The sequence below is a fragment of the Cetorhinus maximus genome, chromosome 13, assembly GCF_964194155.1.
Source record: "Cetorhinus maximus chromosome 13, sCetMax3.hap1.1, whole genome shotgun sequence".
NCBI lineage: Eukaryota > Metazoa > Chordata > Chondrichthyes > Lamniformes > Cetorhinidae > Cetorhinus > Cetorhinus maximus.
The window spans coordinates 93,234,169-93,256,316 of NC_135891.1; the positions used below are offsets into that span (position 1 = coordinate 93,234,169).

Below are 22,148 nucleotides of genomic sequence, written 5' to 3' on the forward strand. Positions count from 1 at the left end.
GACTGCGGGACCAGGATAAACCGGAGCAGTGGGACATGATAACCCGGGAGTACCAGGCTTAGTTCATATGCTAAACAAAAACAAAAATACCTGGAAAAACTCAGCAGGTCTGACAGCATCTGTGGAGAGGAACACAGTTAACGTTTCGAGTCCGTATGACTCTTCAACAGAACTAAGGAAAAACAGAAAAGAGGTGAAATATAAGCTGGTTTTAGGGGGGGGGGGGGCGGGTGGGACAGGTATAGCTGGATAGAGGGCCAGCGATAAGTGGAGATAACCAAAAGATGTCACAGACAAAAGGACAAAGAGGTGTTGAAGCTGGTGATATTATCTAAGGAATGTGATAATAAAGGTACAGATAACCCTAGTGGAGGTGGGGTGGGGGGGGAAGGGATCGAAATAGGCTAAAAGGCAGAGATACAACAATGGATGGAAATACATTTAAAAATAATGGAAATAGGTGGGAAAAAGAAAAATCTATATAAATTATTGGAAAAAAGGGGGATTGGAAAGGGGGTGGGGATGGAGGAGAGAATTCATGATCTAAAATTGTTGAACTCAATATTCAGTCCGGAAGGCTGTAAAGTGCCTAGTCGGAAGATGAGGTGCTGTTCCTCCAGTTTGCGTTGAGCTTCACTGGAACAATGCAGCAGGCCAAGGACGGACATGTGGGCATGAGAGCAGGGTGGAGTGTTGAAATGGCAAGCGACAGGGAGGTCTGGGTCATGCTTGCGGACAGACCGAACACCCAGTCTGCGTTTGGTCTCTCCAATGTAGAGGAAACCGCATTGGGAGCAGCAAATGCAGTAGACTAAATTGAAGGAAGTGCAAGTGAAATACTGCTTCACTTGAAAGGAGTGTTTGGGCCCTTGGACGGTGAGGAGAGGGGAAGGGGCAGGTGTTGCACCTTCTGCGGTTGCATGGGAAGGTGCCGTGGGAGGGGGTTGAGGTGTAGGGGGTGATGGAGGGAACGATCCCTGCAGAATGCCGCCGGGGGGGGGGCGGTGAAGGGAAGATGTGTTTGGTGGTGGCATCATGCTGGAGTTGGCGGAAATGGCAGAGGATGATCCTTTGAATGCGGAGGCTGGTGGAGTGATAAGTGAGGACAAAGGGGACCCTATCACGGTTCTGGGAGGGAGAGGAAGGTGTGAGGGCAGATGCACGGGAGGTGGGCTGGACACGGTTGAGGGCCCTGTCAACCACCATGGGTGAAAAACCTCGGTCAAGGAAGAAGGAAGATATGTCAGAGGAACTTTTTTTGAAAGTGGCATCATCAGAACAGATGCGACGGAGGCGAAGAAACTGAGAGAATGGGATGGAGTCCTTACAGGAAGCAGGGTGTGAGGAGCTGTAGTCGAGGTAGCTGTGGGAGTCGGTAGGCTTGTAATGAATATTGGTGGACAGTCTATCATCAGAAATTGAGACAGAGAGGCCAAGGAAGGGAGGGGAAGTGACAGAGACGGACCATGTGAAAATGATGGAGGGGTGAAAATTGGAAGCAAAATTAATAAATTTTTCCAGGTCCAGACAAGAGCATGAAGCAGCACAGAAGCAACCATCGATGTACCGGAGAAAGAGTTGTGGGAGGGGGCCGGAGTAGGACTGGAACAAGGAATGTTCCACATACCCCATAAAGAGACAGGCATAACTGGGGCCCATGCGGGTACCCATAGCCACAGCTATTATTTGGAGGAAGTGAGAGGAGTTTAAGGAGAAATTGTTCAGTGAGAGAACAAGTTCAGCCAGACGGAGGAGAGTCGTGGTGGATGGGGATTGTTCGGGCCTCTGCTCGAGGTAGAAACGGAGAGTGATCAGACCAACCCGGTGGGGGATGGGGGTGTAGAGGGATTGGACATCCATGGTGAAGAGGAGGCGGTTGGGGCCAGGGAACTGGAAATTGTTGATATGATGTAGGGTGTCAGAGGAATCACGGATGTAGGTGGGAAGGGACTGGACAAGAGAGAGAATGGAGTCAAGATAGCAAAAAATGAGTTCCATGGGGCAGGAACAGGCTGACACGATCGGTCTGCCGGGACAGTCCTGTTTGTGGATTTTGGGTAGGAGGTAGAAGCGGGCCGTCCAAGGTTGGGAGACTATGAGTTCATGTGCTGGTGCCCTTAGCCAGGAGCTGAAGCATGTGACTGAGGAGCAATGCACTGTGCGAATTGTAGTTCCAGAGTTTGGCCCACCTCCAGTGCGCATGCGTAGGCCCCGCCTCACGATGATCCCAACCCCCTGCGCACGCTCGCGCCCGGTCCGTTACTGCAGCAAGATTCCCCAGGCCTCGGCGGGATGGACGATTTCTCCTCAGGAGGCCCGGCCGGAGGGAAGGTGGACTCGGGGATGATCATGGAGCAGGTGAAATTGCAAATCGCCGTGGCAAACGCCCAGGAACTCCTACAGGTTGGTGGCTGATAAATGTTATCCAGAAGCAGTTACCGGGGCTCCCCACTGGAACCGACACCAGGAAACCTCGAAAAAAGGTCTTCGAGGTGTGATTGACGAGCTGGCCGACCAATGGATTCCTGTTTAATCCAATCGAAGCACGGTGGGGATGGGAGCTGGAGGGATGTGTCGACGTCATGCGTAGAGCTCATTCATTAGGGCAAAGGTCACTGCTGTACAGGGTGATCCCACGTGGGGGGACAAGGACACTGATAAGTCCAACAATCGGGAGTAGGTCGGGGATGAAAAAAATCATTTTGAAGAATGTAACATTTAAAAAGCCAGTGTCCCGAAAGAATCCACTTGATTTTCTTTCAATGTGTGATGCAACTTTATGATATAAAGCTTTATTATTTAAAGATGTGAGTACCTAACAAAATCTGACATTGACTCAAATGACAAAAAGCTGGGTCGAAGGGGTTTTGAGGAGTGTCTTAAAAGAGGAAAGAGTGACAGAGATATTTACGGAGGGAAATCCAGAGCTCAGGGCCATGGCAGCTGAAGGCATGACTGGCAATGTTTACACAATTAACACCAGAAGTTTAATTTGATTTCTTAAAACAAAAAATTTTAATGGACATAAGTTAGTTTGTGTCTTTTAATGGTTAACTGTATTATCATGGTTAATTAACGTAAAGAGGTAGAACAAGGGAGACCAGCCCGGGTGTGTGTTGGAATAGTCAAGTCTAGAGGTTACAAAGGTTTAGATGAAGATTTTGGCTGCGGCTGAGCTGTGGCAGGGGTGCAGTATGAGACTAAAAACAGAAAGTGCTGGGAAAACTCAGGTCTGGCAGCATCTGTAGAGAGAAAAACAGAGTTAATATATCAAGTCCAATATGACTCTTCTTCAGAACACTTCCAAAGAATCACCAAGGTTGTGAACAGTTGCTAAAAAGAAGGATGGAGTTGGTGGCTAGTGAACAGAGTAGAGGGGAGCGAATATAGTGTTTTGATGTTCCCAATATTTAGTTGGAGGAAATTTCAGCTCATCCAGTACTGGATGTCAGATATGCAATTTTGAGACAGTAAAGGGATTGAGAGAGGTGGTGATGAGGTAGAGCTGGGTGTCATCAACATATATATGGAAAATGGAAAAGTTTTCAGATGATATTGCTGAGGGGCAGCATGCAGATGAGAACTGGGAGGGGGCTGAGGATGGATCCTCGAGACACAGAAAAATCTCTCCTCATCTCTCCTCATCTCTGTCCTATAAGGGAACTCCTAATTTTAAAACAGTGCCCCTTAGTTCTGGACTCACCCATACGAGGAAACATCCTTTCCAAGTCCACCTTGTCAAGACCATTCAGGATCTTATATACTTCAATCAAGTCACCCCTCACTCAAACTCCAGTGGAAACAAGCCCAGCCTGTTCAACCTATTCTCAAGACAACCTGCTCGTTCCAGGTTTCAATCTAGTAAACCTCCTCTAAACCACCTCCAATGCATTTACATCCTTCCTTGAATAAGGAGACCAAAACTGCACACAGTATTCGAGATGTGGTCTCACCAATGCCCTGTATAACTGAAACATATCCTTACTTTTATAAAAACAGAAAATGTTGGAAAAACTCAGCGTTTAACAGCATCTGTGGAGAGAAAAAACACAAGAGTTAATGTTTCGAGTCCTTTTGACACCACTTTGTCTTTTTGTCCATGACATCTCTGCCAATCTCTCCTTTGCCTCCACCTATCACTGGCCTTCTATCCAGCTTCACCTGTTCCACCCCCTTAAGCAGTATAAATTTCATTACATTTTTACTTCTCTTTAGCTCTGAAAAAGAGCCATAAGGACTCGAAACGTTAACTCTGAAAAAAACGTTTTTTTTTCTCTTCACAGATGCTGTTAGACCTGCTGAGTTTTTCCAGCATTTTTTGTTTTTGTTTCAGATTTCCAGCATCTGCAGTATTTTGCTGTTGTCCTTACTTTTATGTTCAATTCCTCTCAATAAAGGATAGTATCCATTAGCATTCTTGATTACATGCTGTACCTGCATGATAACCTTTTGACTCATGCATGAAAACACCTAGATCCCTCTGCACCTCAGAATTCTGCAGTCGTTCTCTGTTTAAGTAATACTCTGCTTTTTTTATTCTTCCTGCCAAAGTGAACAACTTCACGTTTTCCCACATAATATTCCATCTGTCAGATCTTTGCCCACTTACTCAACTTATCCAAATCCGCCTGCAACCTCCTTGTGTCTTCTTCACAACATACTTTCCTACCGATCTTTGTGTCATCTGCAAATTTACTACCATGCATTTGCTACCTTCATCTAAGTCAATGATGTAAATTGTAAAAAGTTGAGGCCCCAGCACAGACCCCTGTGGGACCCCACTAGTCTCATCCTGCCAATCAGACAAAGACTCATTTATGCATACTCTCTGTTTTCTGCCAGCCAACCAATCTTCTATCCAGGCTAGTATGTTACTCCTTACATTATGAGCTTTTCACAGAATCTCACAGTGCAGAAGAGGCCCCTCGGCTCATCAAGTCTGCACCGACACATGAGAAACACCTGACCTACCTACCTAACCCCATTTACCAGCACTTGGCCCATAGCCTTGAATGTTATGATGTGTCAAGTGCTCATCCAGGTACTTTTTAAAGGATGTGAGGCAACCCGCCTCCACCACCCTCCCAGGCAGCGCATTCTAGACCGTCACCACCCTCGGAGTAAAAAGGTTTTTCCTCACATCCCCCCCTAAACCTCCTGCCCCTCACCTTAAAATTATGTCCCCTTGTGACTGACCCTTCAACTAAGGGGAACAGCTGCTCCCTATCTACCCTGTCCATGCCCCTCATAATCTTGCACATCTTGATCAGGTCGCCCCTCAGTCTTCTCTGCTCTAACGAAAACAACCCAAGTCTATCCAATCTCTCTTCATAACCTAAATGTTTCATCCCAGGCAACATCCTGGTGAATCTCCTCTGCACCCCCTCCAGTGCAATCACATCCTTCCTATAATGTGGCGACCAGAACTGCACACACTACTCCAGCTGTGGCCTCACCAAGGTTCTATACAACTCCAACATGACCTCCCTACTTTTGTAATCTATGCCTCGAATGATAAAGGCAAGTGTCCCATATGCCTTTTTCACCACCCCACTAACATGCCCCTCCACTTTCAGAGATCTGTGGACACATGCCAAGGTCCCTTTGTTCCTCAGAACTTCCTAGTGTCATGCCGTTAATTGAATACGTCCTTGTCAAATTACTCCTTCCAAAGTGTATCACCTCACACTTTTCAGGGTTAAATTCCATCTGCCACTTATCTGGCCATTTGACCATCCCATCTATAGCTTCCTGTAGCCCAAGACACTAAACCTCACTGTTAGCCACCCGGCCAATCTTTGTGTCATCCGCAAACTTACTAGTCCTACCCCTCTACATAGTCATCTATGTCATTTATATAAATGACAAATAATAGGGGACCGAGCACAGATCCCTGTGGTATGCCACTGGACACTGGCTTCCAGTCACTAAAGCATCCTTCTGTCATCACCCTGTCTCCCACAACTAAGCCAATTTTGAATCCACTTTATCAAATTACCCTATATCTCATGTGCATTTGCCTTCTTTATAATCTCCCATGTGGGACCTTGTCAAAGGCTTTGCTGAAATCCATATAAACTACATCAACTGCACTACCCTCATCTACACACCTGGTCACCTCCTCAAAAAATTCAATCAAATTTGTTAGGCATGATCTCCCTCTGACAAAGCCATGCTGACTATCCCTGATGAAACCTTGCCTCTCCAAGTGGAGATAGATTCTCTCCTTCAAAATTTTCTCCAATAGTTTCCCTACCACTGATGTGAGACTCACTGGCCTGTACTTCCCTGGCTTATCTCTACGACCCTTCTTAAATAGCGGAACCACATTAGCTGTTCTCCAGTCCTCTGGCACCTCCCTCGTGGCCAGAGAGGAATTAAAAATTTGGGTCAGAGCCCCTGCGATCCCCTCCCTTGCCTCCCTCAGCAGTCTGGGACACAAATCATCTGGACCTGGAGATTTGTCCACTTTTAAGCCTGCCAACACCTCCAATACCTTGTCACTCCCTATATCAATTTGCTCAAGAACCTCACAGTCTCTCTACCCAAGTTCGATACCTTCATCCTTATTCTCTTGGGTGAAGACAGATGTGAAATATTCATTCAGCACTCTAGCAATGTCCTCTGGCTCCACCCATAGATTGCCCCCTTGGTCCCTTATGGGCCTTACTCTTTCCCTGGTTATCCTCTTCCCATTGATATACTTATAGAATATCTTGGGATTTTCCCTACTTTTACCAGCCAGAGCTTTCTCATATCCCTTCTTAGCTCTCCTAACTGCTTTCTTAAGCTCTACCCTGCACTTTCTATACTCCACTAATGCCTCTGCTGATTTGCTTCCCTTCTACCTGCTAAAAGGCTCTCTTTTCCTTCTCATCGTAACCTGAATATCTTTGGTCATCCGTGGTTCTCTGGGCTTGTTACTCCTTCCTATCACCCTAGAGGAAACATGTTGAGCCTGTACCCTCCCCATTTCCTTTTTGAACGCCCCCTCTGCTTCTCTGTAGATTTCCCCACAAGAAGCTGTTCCCAGTCTACCTTGGCCAGATCCTGCCTTATTTGACTAAAATCCACTCTCCCCCAATCCAAAACACTTTTTTGCAACTTGTCTATTTCTTTGTCCATAACAAACTTAAACTGTACCATGTTGTGGTCGCTTTCACTAAAATGTTCCCCGACCATCACCTCAGCCACCTGTCCGGCTTCATTCCCCAGAATTAGGTCCAGCACTGCGCCGTCCCTTGTTGGACCCTCTACATATTGACATTTCAAGAAATCCACTCCATCCAAGCCCTTAACACTATGTCTATCCCAATTAATGTCGGGAAAGTTGAAATCACCTAATATAATTAACCTATTGTTATAGTTTTTACACACCTCTGCAAATTGTGCACGTATTTGCTCCTCAATTTCCCGCTGACTATCTGGGGGTCTATAATAAACACCTAACAATGTGGCTGCCTCTTTTTCATTCTTAAACTCTACCCACAAAGCTTCATTCGATGCTCCCTCCAAGATATCATCTCTCCTTACTGCAGTAACTGACTCCTTGACTAATAATGCAATGCCTTCTCCTCCTTTACCCCCTCCCCTGTCTCGCCTGAAGATTCTATATCCCGGAATGTTGAGCTGCCAATCCTGCCCCTCCCTCAACCACGTCTCAGTGATGACTACTATATTACAATTCCACATGTCAATCCTCACCCTTAATTCATCCGTTTTACCTGTAATACTCCTGGCATTAAAGTAGTGGCCATCCAGCCTTGCCTTACTCCCTTGAAACTTAATGCAGCTGTACTCCCTCTGACTTGATTGTTTTACTGTATTGTGATGTGTCCCTATTCTGCTAACATTCTGTTTCCCCTCCCCCTGCCAAATTAGTTTAAAATCCTCCCAACAGCACTTGCAAACCCGCCTGCAAGGATGTTAGTCCCGCTCTGGTTCAGATGTAGACCGTCCCGCTTGTACAGGTCCCACCTTCCCCAGAAACGGTTCCAGCGATCCAGGAATCTAAAACCCTCCCACTTGCACCAACTCTTAAGCCACGTATTCATCTGTGCTCTTTTCCTATTTCTGAGCTCACTAGCACGTGGCACTGGGAGTAATCCAGAGATAACCCAGAGAGGTCTTGCTTTTTAGCCTACTGCCTAACTCCCTGAATTCTTGATGCAAGACCTCATCCCTCTTTCCCCCTTTGTCATTGGTACCAACATGTACCATGACCTCTGCCTTAGCGCGCTCCCCCTTCAGGACGCCCTGTAGCCATTCAGTGACATCCTGGACCCTGGCATCAGGGGAGCAACATACCATCTTGGAGTCACGTTGACGGTCACAGTAGCACCTATCTGTTCCCCTGACTATAGAATCCCCTATTACTATTGCTCTTCTTCCCTTTCTCCCCTCCTGTACAGACAGGCTGCTTGTGGTGCAGAAGCTTGGCTCTGTCTGCACTCCCTGGAGGAACCAACGCCCTCATCAGCCTCCAAAATGGAATACCGATTTGCGAGTGGAACCCCAGGGGACTCCTGAGCTACCTGCCTGTTTCTCTTGGACTGCCTGATGGTCACCCATTCCCTTCCTTCCTCAAGTCCCTTCATCTGTGGTGTGACCACCTCTCTAAACGTGCTATCCACGATGCTTTCAGACTCTCGGATGCTCCACAGTGTCCCCAGCCGCTGTTCCAGCTCTGAAACCCGAGCTTCCAGGAGCTGCAGCTGGACACACTTCCTGCACACATGCTGGTCCCGGGCACTGGAAATGTCCCCGGCTTCCCACATGGAGCACGAGGAGCACACCACGGCTTTGAGCTCTCCTGCCATGGCTTGTCCCTTTAAATTAAACCTTTTAAATCAGTTACTCTAGGACCCTTCTTTACTGATCCTTGTTACTATAGAATATACAAACTATAAACCACAAAAAGACCTTAAACTATAAGCGATAAAAGTAGTAAATAATTACCCGACCTTACCCACTACTTACCAGTCATTCCTTTCCCTTGTAGCCTCTACTGCTGCAGCAGGGCAAGACCACTCTCTGAAGAGTTATTTTCCACAATAACCTTTGATGTGGCACCTTATCAAATGCTTTCTGGAAATCTAAGTACAGCACACCTACAGGCAGCGCATGTTTATTGACAGCGCATGTTGCTCTTTCAAAAAAAAACTAATAAATTGGTTAACATGATTTTCCTTTCATAAAACCATGCTGACTCTTCCCATTACCTTTAAGAATTAAAAGATAGCAAGTGTCCGCTTCTTAAATGGCACAAGACATGGACTGTAATTTAAGTTTCATTTAAATTTTGTTTAAGATCAAATTAAAGTTTAGTTCTGGTGTTAATCGTACATTCATTGCACAGCATACCTCAGTGTCAAAGGGATGAGAAGCTATTGCAGGTGACTCTCTCGTGTGAGTAGATAAGAATGAACCAGGTGTATGCAGTCCCACCCAGCTGGACAATTGTGGAAGGGAGGCCTTGGAGGAGGATGGTGTGGTCAGCCTTGTCAAAGTCTGCAGACAGATCAAGAAGGATGAGGAGGGATGGTTCATCTTTGCCACAGTCACATGGGATGTCTTCTGTGAGTTTGAAAGGAGCCATCTCAGCACTTAGGCAGCACACAGACTTGGAGTTCTGGGGGAACTGGGCATGGGCGGTGACAACATGTTCAGGGACTTTGGAGGGGTTGGAGTTTGCAAGGATGGAACTTTCATAGGTTGGTGTTTTGCGGAGAGGGGTGATGACAGTAGATTTGAAAAAGAGTTGTACATTATCTGAAGGAAGAGAACCATTAGCAATACCAGCTATCAAACATTGGTTGGTGGGGGTGGGGGGGGGGTGCATGAAATGAAGTGGACAGGATGAGTTTGGATATGGGCAGACAGAAGAAAAACGAGGGAAGGATGTAAGCTAGGGGCTAGAGCATGTATAATATTTTCATGCACGAATTATGGCTACACTATTAAGTCTGTTATCAGATCTTTGAGGCAGCCAAAATAAGCCAGCATAATGAGGGTTTAGACACTGAATGTGGATCTCAGTGGCCCTGGATTAGGGAACAACAAATCGGCTATGGTTCCTGCTCCTGATCACGATCCACTGATTCCCTGTGGGGTGTTAAGTGGGTGTGGGAGGATGAGAATGGCTGCCTGTCCCAAGGTTGAGGACGCTCTGCCAACATGGTTCAAGGCAGTCCAAGCAGAGAACATTCCCCTCTCCAGTCCAATCCTGCAGGAAAGGGGAGTCACCCTGGCAAAGAAGCTGGACCACTTAGAGTTCACCTGCAGTGATGGGTGGCCAGACCAATTCAAGAGAAGGCATGGCATTGTCTTCCTTGTGGCAAATGTTGGGGATGCAGCAGTCACAGCAGCAATGACACATGATTGACTACAAAATGATCCAGCCCATGTCTTGGGTGAGTATGCGCCACGAGACGTTTTTGAAGTGGATGAAATCGGACTGTTTTACCGGCTTTTGCCAGACTGCTCTTTGCTTTAAGGTGAAACATGTAAAGGTGGAAAGTGGAGCAAGGAATGTGTCACTGTTATGACCTTTGACAACATGGATGGCACTGAAAGGCTGCCACTTGTGATGGGAGAGTCCAAGAAGGCACGTTGCATCACAAATGTCAAGACACTACCCAAGCTGTACAAGGTTAACAAAAAGCCTGAATGACCACCAGCATTTTTGGGACATGGATCAAGAAAGTGGAAAAAAAGATTGTCATAATTACAGACGACTGCCCCACACATCTCGACATTGCAGGATCAAGAGTGTCAAGTTGAAGTTCTTGTCTCCGAACACCACGGCCAAACTCCAGCCAATTGATCGGGGTTGATTAGGAACCTGGAAACCCGCTACCGAGGCAGCTGATCTCTCAGGTTATTGAGGCCATTGAAAAGAAGCAGGAGTACAATCCAACTGAAGCCTTGTTCGTGATAAAGAAGGCGTGGAAGATGGTAATGGAAACCACAATTGCCAACTGCTTCCAACATGCTGGGTTCAGATAGATTACGACTGTCACAAGACATCGAGAACAAAGAGGAGCAGAGTGAGGCCAATCAACTTGATGACGAGGCACTTTTCACTCACCTGTGGGAGGCCGCCATGGAAATTCCAGCAGAGATAACCATGGAAACTTACATGGAGGTGGATGATGCTGTACTGTGCACAACAGAACTGACAGATGATGGAATCATAGATGCAGTACATTCTTCAACAAAGGAGCTTGATGTCCCTGAAGAGTCTGATGAATGCCTGCCCGCCTCCTGTTTCCCTAGCTGATGCTTCAAAGGCTATAGAGATGTTCCGGTATTTCGCACTACAACATGAAAGTGTGTTTGATTGCATTGATGACACGGTGAACTATATCATGTATGGCTGAAGATGGCGTACAAATCAGAGAAGATTATGTCATTTTTCCAGAACTAACTCCTCTGACACTTTTCAATGCAGAGCTCTGACCTTTTACAAGGTCAGGCCGGTCAGGCCATTGTAAGATGTAAACAAATTGAATAAAGACTTTTTTCACACATTTACTGCTTTACTGTGTTTTCATTTGGCATTTGCATCTGTTGTTTTGACACAGACCATGTTTGTAGGCATATCGGGTTACACAGAGTCACATTCGTGTGGGATTGGGGCCTCCTCAACTATCATAAAGCTCCGCTTAACACAAATTTGTGGGTGGATCCCCTGGAATTCAAATCATCAGTTTATTGTATATGGTATTTTGAACAGATTGTCTGTCCTGAGGCACTTCACAAACTGACATAAGACCATAAGATGTAGGAGCAGAAGTAGGCCATTTGGCCCATCGAGTCTGCTCCACCATTCAATGAGATCATGGCTGATCTGATAATCCTCAACTCCACTTTCCTGCCTTTTCCCCTTAACCCTTGATTCCCTTACTGATTAAAAATCTGTCTATCTCAGACCTGAATATACTTAACGACACAGTCTCTACAGCCCTCTGCAGTAAAGAATTCCACAGATTAACTACTTTCCAAGAGAAGAAATTTCTCCTCATCTCTGTCTTAAATGGGTGACCCCTTACTTTGAGACTATGCTCTCTGGTCCTAGACTCTCCCACAAGGGGAAAAAAACCTCTTGGCATTTACCCTGTCTAGCCCCCTAAGAATCTTTTATGTTTCAATAAGGTCGCCTCTCATTTTTCTAAACTCCAATGAGTAAGAATGATGAATGATGAACCAGTAAGGGAGAGGTTAGAAGAAGTGACCAAAAACTTGATCAAAATGATGGATTATGAGAAGCTTTTTGATTAGAGAAGATTGAGAAGGGAACAGAGGGTGGCGAGATTAAGAGAGAACTCCAGACATCTGACCCGGGTCAATGATGCCTCTGGCACCAATAGTGAGATTGTTCGACCAGGTGAGGAGGGGTCAAATGGTTCCCCTCTTCTCCCTCTCGTCACTTGAGCGTGACAGACTTTTGGACTCTAACTTCCCTTAACAGAGATAAGGGAAGTGTGTATGTGAGTGTGACATTGCATTTTTATTATTTTTCTTTTCGGGTTTAGTGGTTAATAAATTTACTTTTCCTTGAGTTAAAGAAAACCTTGTTTGGCTCGTTATTGTTTACTGCATAAAAGTTAAATGCATTCTGATTTTGGAAAAGGGCATATCCTCATGAAAAATAAACTTAAACCTTTGTTGTGACCAACCAAGGAGGTTGAATAGAGGGGAGCCAGTTCACCCCTCCTCACTTAGAATTGGTAAGTATAACCTTTGTTATGACAAGTGAGTATTACACACTGATCATAAAAGAACCAGTTGGACAAGTTTCCTTGAGTTAACAAAGAAGGAGGTTAGTTTTTTTATACTTAAACCAACCTGAATAAAATAATACGCTACAACTTCCACATACATGCAAAGACACACTCGAAGTTCACACACACAAATACAGATTATGGAGTAGGGGAGGATAGATTGGCCAAATTTATAGTCCATAAAAAGTGCAAAAGAGTATACAGTTCATAATTTGGTGACTCGGCTAGCTGCATGCTGAATTTGATAGCCTTGACGGTTAGATTTAAAGACTGACACTGGAGTGTTCTCCTGGAGTTGATTTCTTTCTTTAAAGTCTCTGTCTACTGCAGAATTTAGATAAAGTCAAATTAATTGACAGGGTCCACGCTTGTAGTTGGGTGGAGAGAGAAAATGAGAAAGCAAGAGCTCCATGTAGCTCAGCTGCAAGTCCAGTTCTACTCAGAACGACATGCTTAAACCACATAAAGGACTTGGGCCGGCCATGTGATCTCTCTCCAACTGCCAGTAATTCAAACATAATTGTATATTCCAATTATAACTTGATTGGCTCACCTGGAGAGCTATCTTAAAAATCAAGGTATTTTTGTCCAAGCAATCAACCTTTGGTTCGTCTTCAGCTGTTGAATAATGTAGGTGGCTTCCAAAGATATATTGTTGATACAGCAGGAACGAAGGTCGTTCACAAACCTCAGGGGTGTCATTGTCTGTGATGGGTTTCTCAGGCTTGCTGTCTGCTCTCAATACGGTTGGAATGTGGAATGTGTAGAAATGTAAATTAGAATTGGCCATCTTCAACAAAGTCCATCTTTTAAAAGTCCAATTTCATGTTTTCAGTCAATGGATTAAAAATCAATACTTGATATAAGCACGTTTTCATAACAAGGGAGAGGGGCTCGACGAAAGGCCAGAGTTAGAGAAACAAACTGGGTTGGATATATGCCTTGCAGGAGATTGCAGAAGTCGGGTATTCTCTGGCAAGGCTGTGGAGAGATGGAAAGACTGAAAATTTTAAGTTTAGTATATTGGGGTCGGGGGCTAATGCTTAGCAAGGATGGGGCGATCAGCAAGTGGGATTTAGTCCAGGACAGGATGTGTGCAGGCAAAGATGCATATATTGGAGTTCAGCAAGAAGGGAGGCCAGTAAGGAAAGCACTTGGGTAGTCAAGTTTGGAGTTGAAGGACTGTATGCAGATTTCAGTGGAAAGGAGATAGAGATAAAGGCGGGTGAGTGTTGTAAAGGTGGAGAAAAGTAGTTTTCATGGTGGGTGGGAATAGAATCTGCATTTAAACTCTTTGTCAAACAGGACATCAAGATTGTGAACGCCTGGTTGAATCTGGTACAGTGGCTATGGGTAGAGAAAGAATCAGTGGGAAGAGAGGGGAGTTTGTGGTGGGGACCTGAAGATTTTCTTCTGGTACAATTAAAAACTGAATAAAATCCAAGATATCCTAGGTTTTTCAATCTGCTTTTAAAGGTTGCTATCTGTAAGATCAGTAACTGGATAAATTTCAGCGAATCTTGAGGAATCACAAGCATTAGTTACAGAGAGGAAAAGCTGAAAGGGGTTGCAGCTTTTTGGTAAATCTCCTGACCCATCCAGTACTTGTATTTTGTGTGCAGTCCAGCCGCTGATCCTACTCCCTCAGGTCTTGAGCCTGGCATGATGCTCAAACCAATTCCCCCTATCTGGGGACTGTATCTAGACAAAATATTAAAAGTACATTTACTTCACTCTGGAATTGGGATACAGAGTAAGAATGTTATGTTTTGTGTTATTTCAGAGAATGACTGATAAATGTTTCAGGAAGTGTATTGGCAAACCAGGAAGTTCGCTGGACAACTCTGAACAGGTAACAGCTTCTGCTTTGTGTCAAGAAATATTCTACAATAGACAACCTCTTGAATTTGAAATCTTTCAGTTACATTTAAAAGTGAAATGGGAAATGAAAGTAAGATCTGATGCTTTCCTGATAACTATATAGAATTAGAGTCTTACAGCACAAAAAGAAGACATATTAAAAAAAAAAATACTGGGAAACCAAGAGTGATTAACTCAAAATAATTAATATTAGCCAAGACAAGTACTGGAGAAATTAACAGAACTAAAGCAGACAAATTACCTGGATCAAACGGCCCACATCCTAGGGTTCTAAAAGAGGCAACTGCAGAGATAGTAGATACACTGGTTATGATCTTCCAAAATTCCATTAATTCTAGAACTGTCCCCATGGATTGGAAGGTAGTAAATGTTCAGGATGCCTACTAATGTCCACTATTCTAGAAAAGAGAGAGAGAGAAAATGGGGCACTACAGGCCAGTCAGTCATTGAAGAAATGCTGAAAATCATTATTAAGGAAATGATAACAGGACACTTAAATCATAATTAAGCAGATTCAACATAGATGTATGAAAGGGAAATGATGACAATTCTAGTAGGGAGTTTTTTGAGGACGTAATTAGTAGGATATATAGTGGGGAACCAGTGGATGTATAGTGTCTTGGGATTTTCAAAAGATATCTGATAAGGCCCAAGAAAAGTTATTGCACAAAATAAGGGCTCGATGGAGTTAGGATAACATCAAGATGGATAATGGATTGATTAAAGGACAGAAAACAGAATAGGAATAAACAGGTCATTTTTATATTGGTAGACTGTTACTAATGGCGTGCCGCAAAGTCCAGTGCTGGCCTCGGTTATTTACAATCTATATTAATGACTTAGATGAATGGACTGAATGTAATGAATCCAAAGGTTTGCTGATGATATAAAGATGGTGGGCAAGTCAGTAAAAACAGAAATTGCTGGAATTACTCAGCAGATCTGGTAGCTTCTGCGGAGAGATAAACAGAGTTAATGTTTCAGGACTGTGACCTTCAATCAGAGCTGGGAAAAGTTAAAAATACAATAGATTTTGAGGAAGTGAAAAGATGGATGGTGGGGAAAAACAAAAGGCAAGGTCTGAGAGAGGAGGGCAAGAGAGTTTAAATGACAAAAGTGTTCATGGCGCAAAGCCAAAGGGAGTGGGGAAGGGTCATGTAAATAAACAGGGGCCTGAATTTTTAGGATGGCTGGGAGTCGGTGGGGAACACATCCCCGCTGACTCCCTCAGCTCCAATGCCATTTTTTGCTCTAACGAGCATTGATTGGCCTAAGGCAGTCTTCCACCCCTCACTCAGGTGGAAGCCCTGCCTTGGAGAGCTGCCGGCCAATCAAATTGACCGGCAGCTGTCCAGTCCCTCCAGGAACAGCGCTGCAGTGGCCAGAAGAGGCACTGCGCAAAGCTGCCTGAGTCTCAGTCCCAGGAACCGTAAAAAAAGGTGTCAGGTGTCCGGGTGGGAGGGTAGGGAAGGCTTGGGGGGGTCGTAAGGAGGGACAATTCGGGTCTCTGGAATAGACTGGGGGCGGAGGGAGGTCTAGAGGTCACCGGTCCTTAAGGGGTGCATGCCCCCAGTTATAAGGGGGCTTTTGATGGAGCATCCCCCGCCTTTCCCGCCCGAGGTCTAACTGTCTTCATTTATGGGTTCCCCACCAGCCCCCCGTGCTCTCTCCCCCACCACCCCTCGAGTTGTCATCTTCCCATCAGCCTAAGGATTGAGGCTGGGCAGAAAATTAAGTGGCTTAATTGGGACAAGAGCAGGCTTCCGCCTGAGGCGTAAAATCACTGTGAGGACGGGCGGCAGGAATCTGGATGGAATCCCGTCCGTGCAATTCCATGCTCCCCACTCACCTCTGAACCCATCGGGTGAATAGAGGAGGTGTGAATGGCAGGATTATGGATAGTTGCTGTCCAAAAGCAAAATAAAAGGAAAGAGAGAAATGAGAGAGAAAAAAAAAGCAAAGAAAAAGGAAATAAAATGGAGACAGGGATTATGATCTCTTGTGTTGGATTTGTATTAGTGGTGGGAAAGTAAGCTGTGGGGAGCAAACGAAAAGTCTGCAAAGAGATAGAGATAGGTTAAGTGTTTGGGCTAAAAGGTGGCAGTTGGGTATAATGCGGGGAAATTAGGTTGTTCACCTTGGTGCGATGAATAGAAGAATAGAATATTTTTTAAATGCTAAGAAGCTGTTAAATGTTCGTGATTAGAGGGATTTGGATGTCAGCAAAATGCTAGAAGTCAATATGCAAGTACAGCAAGCTATTAGGAAGTCAAATGGTGTGCTGGCCTTTATTGCAAGGGCTTTGGAGTACAAGAGTAAGGAAGTCTTGTTGAAATTATATAGGGCTTTGATGATACAATGCCTGTAGTACTGTGTGTGGTTTTGGCCTCTATCTAAGGAGGGAAATACTTGCCTTAGAGGGAGTACAGTGGAGGTTCACTAGATTAATTCTTGGAATGAGAGGGTTATCCTGTGAGAAACGGCTGAGTATTATATGGCCTAAACTCTGGAGTTTAGAAGAATGAGAGGTAATCTAATTGAAACATATAAGATTTTTGAGAGGGCATGGCGTGATAGATGCTGAGAGGCTGATTCACCTGGCTGGAGAGTCTAGAACTAAAGGGCATATTCATGGTGAGGGGTCAGCCATTTAGGACTGAGATGCAGAGGAATTCTTTTCACTTGAAGGATTGTTAAACTTTGAAATTCTTTACTCCAGGGGACTGTGGATGCTCAGTCATCGAGTATGCTCTAGGCTGAGATTGGTAGATGTTTGGATTCTTAAGGCAATTGGAGATTGGTCAGGAAAGTGGAATTGAGGACGAGGATCAGCCATGATCATGTTTAATGGCAGAGCAGGCTCAAAGGTGCCACATGACCTACGACTCCCCCTATCTCTTATGTTCTTATTCTGTTCACTGCCTGCTCTTCGCCGCCCCCCCTCCACCCCACCCCCCGCCCCGTGCCAATAGCCTTGCAATTTTCTCTGCTTCAAATATTTATCCAGTTCACTTTTGAAACTTATTACTGAAGGTGCTTCCATCACCCTTTCAGGAAGTGTATTGCAGATCATAGCATTCAAAACTGTTCTCCTTATTTCATCTCTGACTCTGTTGCCAATACTTTCAAGCTATGTCCTCTGCTTCCTGGAAATACTGCCACTGGAAGATATTAGGAAAACATTTAAAGTCCCTATTACATCGATCAGTGGCAGAGCTGCTTCATGTTGTGATATTCATGTTGCTATTTGATATTACGACACAAATGTTGTCTCCATATCCCTGATTCGAATCCATAGACTCTGCTCTGTAATACTCAAAACAAACAAACTGCAGCGCTATGTGAGTAATTCACATATGAACGTATACATATAGACATACGAATCAGGAGCAGGAGTAGACCACTCGGCCCTTTGAGCCTGCTCCGCCATTCAATAAGATCATGGTTGATCTGATGTAACCTCCCGCCTACCTCCGGTAATCTTTCATCCCATTGTTTATCAAGAACCTATCTACCTCTGCCTTGAAAACATTTAAAGACTCTGCTTCCACTGCCTTTTAAGGATTGGAGTTCCAAAGGCTCACGACATTTGGACATTCTTCCTCCTGAGTCATTTTTAAAGGTTTGCAATATTAATTCGAGGCTGTAAATATGCCGTTTGGTAAGAAACCATGGGTCAAGATAGCCGACCAGCAAGGAACACTGCTGAGAGAAGAGATACTTTGTATCTAAGTTAATGAAGTACTGCTGTTGCCAGGCTAAAGGCTCTTGCTGATTGGTTAAAAACACCTAGCCTAATGAGAAGTATTCTTTGAACATCTTTGTTTTTTAAAAAACTCTTGTGTGGGTGCCTTAGAAGCAAGCTGCAAGAAAAAGATTTTATCTTTCCCGCTCTCTGGCCCACCTTTGTGTTAAACTTTCCACAGAAATGTCTCATCAGGATAACTCGTCTGTTTTATTTTGAAAGTCTGCAAAGTTGTGATAAGTGAGAGTCATAAAGGACAGTTTCATCAAAAAATCCGTCTGAAGGAATTTCTAGATCTATTGTGACCAGAATTCTGTTAGGTTAACAGTATTGAGTTTTCTTCGAATTTTATCCTTTTAAGAGAAATGTTACCATCCTCCAGCCTCTGCAGAGGACTGTATTTGTTTTGTACTGTTTTGTGTTTGTGTATGAGCATATGGGGATTTAAATATCTTTTTTTAAAAAAGAAAAATCATTACACTTCTAAACTACAACTTGTATGTTAACCAGTTTATTAACTTGTTTTTTAAAAAGTAACTTGTTTTTATGATAAATCAATAGTTTTTTTGTGTTTACTGAAAGAAGCATGGTTGGAGTCTTTTTATGCTGGGAATAATAGTATTAAAGGGTAACAATTGGCCAGTTTTGTGGGTGAATTAAACATTTAAACTATTGTTGCATCCTGTGGAGAAGTTGGGCTAGATTTAACTACCCACTACTCCCATCACGGTCCGTAACATAACATATCACTCAGTTCTATACTCACCTCAAAACTGGAAGTATTTACTGAGACTTATTCATTTGGTACCTTTTGCTTCCTGACCTTAGGAGTGAAAATGTGAAAACCCCTGCAATTTTCATCCCAATACTCAGCTTATAATAACATCACTTATACTCCTACCTCTGGTTACAGTCTTTCATTTAAATAGAAGGGAAGTCTGGAGGAATAATTTTTATTCCATGGACTCCTGCTTTTCATAGGAAAGTATGATGACCGTTCATTAAATTTGCATGACAGACATTTTGTTGAAAATGTAATTTTCCTGCCGCATTAAATACTACAATGGTAGGGTTAGGTCGTTGTGCCATGGCTCTTTCAGTTTATAATGCAATCCTTCTGGTACATACCACATACCTAACAGCACCAGAGTGGGCTAGTGGGAAATAGGATCATGTGTGTGGAATGATAGCCTCATGTCCCTGCATGTAAAATCAGAGCCTCCCACCAACCCCTTGGTATTGAATTAGATTCACACCCTACTCTGTTTTAACCATATCTTTCAGAAATGTATAGCTATGTGTATGGATCGATACATGGATGCCTGGAATACAGTATCACGAACATACAACTCCAGACTACAGCGAGAGCGTGCACAAATGTAACTGCTGAGCAAACGAACAAGGCTTGAACTGCACTCATCCAATCTGGGAGAGAGAGAAGAACTCAAGCAAGGGAGGGATGTATAACACAAAGTGCTGCATATATTTCAGAAAAGTTGCTAACCTGCCTAGGTTCTAAAACAATTGTGTCGACCTGTATTCTGTGGACTTAATTATGACTATAATAAAAGTACATTATATTGAATATAATTTTCTTTATCCTTCTATCCTACCTGAACAACCTGATTATGCTTAGAAAATATTTTAGCTGTATATGACAACTTTCACTTATGCAGCACGTTAATGTTACAGAAAAACCCAGGCTGCTTTATAATCATGTTCTTTCTGAATAAGTACATCAGGAAGGCACCCTGATGGTTTGTTGGGTGGATCCACTACCAAGTGTTGCCCTAAGGCATATAGAATAGAAGATCCCATTCTGAGTCTGTTAATACCAAGAGCAGTTGCTATAATTGGCTTCAGCAAACGTGCATAAGGGAAAGGAAAAACCTGCCAAGCACCTGGTTTATGTTCTCTATCCATTGACCTTTGTGGACGCCATTAAGCACAGGATCAAGCTCTGCTGTCATATTCTTGCAGTCAGTTATCTTGCCAGTATTTACTGTCTGAACTCATAGAAAAATGGACACTTGGGTGAAGTAATGGAATGGCTGGAACCTGTACTTAATAAGTCAATATCTTGGAGAGATGGGGAGCAAATTGGAAAGGAATTGAAACAAAAATGCAGATTTTAGAAGAATGACTTTGATTTGCTTGGTGTCAGTGTATATTTTATAACTGCAATATTATTACATGCAAGGATTATCAAATACCTCAAAGTATTATTAATATAATTACATTAAAGGACTTCAAATAAGCAGATTATTACAGAGACGGTCTAAATATTTAACTGATCTAATGAGATCACAGTTTATTTGATGAGTTGTAATGAATGGTCAACTTTTTAAATGAATCATTGTCGGGATGTAACATTTCAAAACATTTTAACTTCTACGATGACTTTATTTTTATAAATTAATTTTAAGCTCAATGAAAGTTTTAGGAAAATGAAACTCACTGATTGAAAGACTTCCTATTACATCTGTAGTTAGACCTTGATCATCAGCCTTCTCAAACAGCCCTTGTGGACACAGCAGTGATATAATTCAGGTCTGGTACCAATCTTTGCATTTTTAACATAAACCGGTCATAATTTGTTGTGTTCCTTGTTGAGCATCACTAACCAAGTAGGGACATCCTGAATACCACTCGTGATGAGAAATCTTGAACTACTATGTGCATTGACATCAGAGTCCCATCAACCTGGACACCACACCTCCCTCCTGAAGAAGCCTCATGGTTTCTGAAGGATGACATTGAGTTCTTATGTCCTTCACCAGGTTTCTGTGCGGGTGGTAGTGTAGTGTGGATTCTGATGCTGTGAACTTTGTACTGCGAGTGTGCAATTTCTGTGATATGAGTGTGTAAACTGTGCGTGTGTAATTGCATAATCTGTGATGTTACCGTGGCAGATTTATTGTAAGAATGTGTGTTTTGTGCTGTTAGTGTGGAAGTGTGAAAGCTCTAGTGTGTGTGTGATAAGCTGTGTGTGAAAATTTGCAAGGTTTGTGCAACAGGTTTCTGTTAACTTTCACACTGACAGTGGATCCGAATCATCTGGGTGAATTTAAATTATTCAGGTTTTACAGTTACCATTTTGATCCTGGATATAGATTTAGAATAATATTCCAGAAATAGAGGAACCTCGGGAACAGAATAATTTGTTATTTTCCAGAGTAATTTTATCTGATCAGAATGTGCTTATTGTGATTTAATAAAGTGTGTGTGCCTGACATAAATAATGTGACCAAACTTGTACCAAAAAACAAACTCACAGGAAATCCAGATAATGCAGACACTGTCATTTCACATATGGGGCCTGAATTATCCACAACATAAACTACCACAAATTTGACATTAAAATTATCAATGTTAGGCTGCATGAGGTCTGTTGCGGGAAACAAAAATATCGCAGCAAAAGTGCTTTAGAGGATATTGTTGGGGCAGAAGGTGACCTTAACTATTCCCTGCTGTACCTGACCTGGCAGTGTTGAATGGGGCAGTAAGAAGAGCTTTATTCTGCATCTCACCTATGCTACAACTGCCATGCAAATGCTGTCAGCTGATGTCTGATGTCTGAAATGGATATCATTCTTCCCTCAATTGAGAACAAAAAGAAGCAGTAGCACGGATTGTCCAGGGTGCTTCAGATGATCAAAAGATGCTGGATTTTCCAGAGACTGGCATATGGTTAACAATTTCCTGTAGGGAAGAACATCTCTCTCGCCCCACACTAT

At 43.6% G+C, this 22,148-nt stretch overlaps 1 protein-coding gene across 1 annotated transcript; it reads left to right on the top strand.

Moving 5' to 3' along the window:
- The first annotated feature begins 2,196 nt into the window (after positions 1-2,196).
- On the top strand, positions 2,197-21,653 carry timm13 (translocase of inner mitochondrial membrane 13 homolog (yeast)). Its single transcript, XM_078555809.1, has 3 exons — positions 2,197-2,403; positions 14,569-14,637; positions 19,696-21,653. The coding sequence occupies exons 1-3, from the start codon at positions 2,293-2,295 to the stop codon at positions 19,792-19,794; spliced, it is 279 nt and encodes a 92-aa protein (XP_078411935.1). The 5' UTR covers positions 2,197-2,292; the 3' UTR covers positions 19,795-21,653.
- The last annotated feature ends 495 nt before the right edge of the window (positions 21,654-22,148 follow it).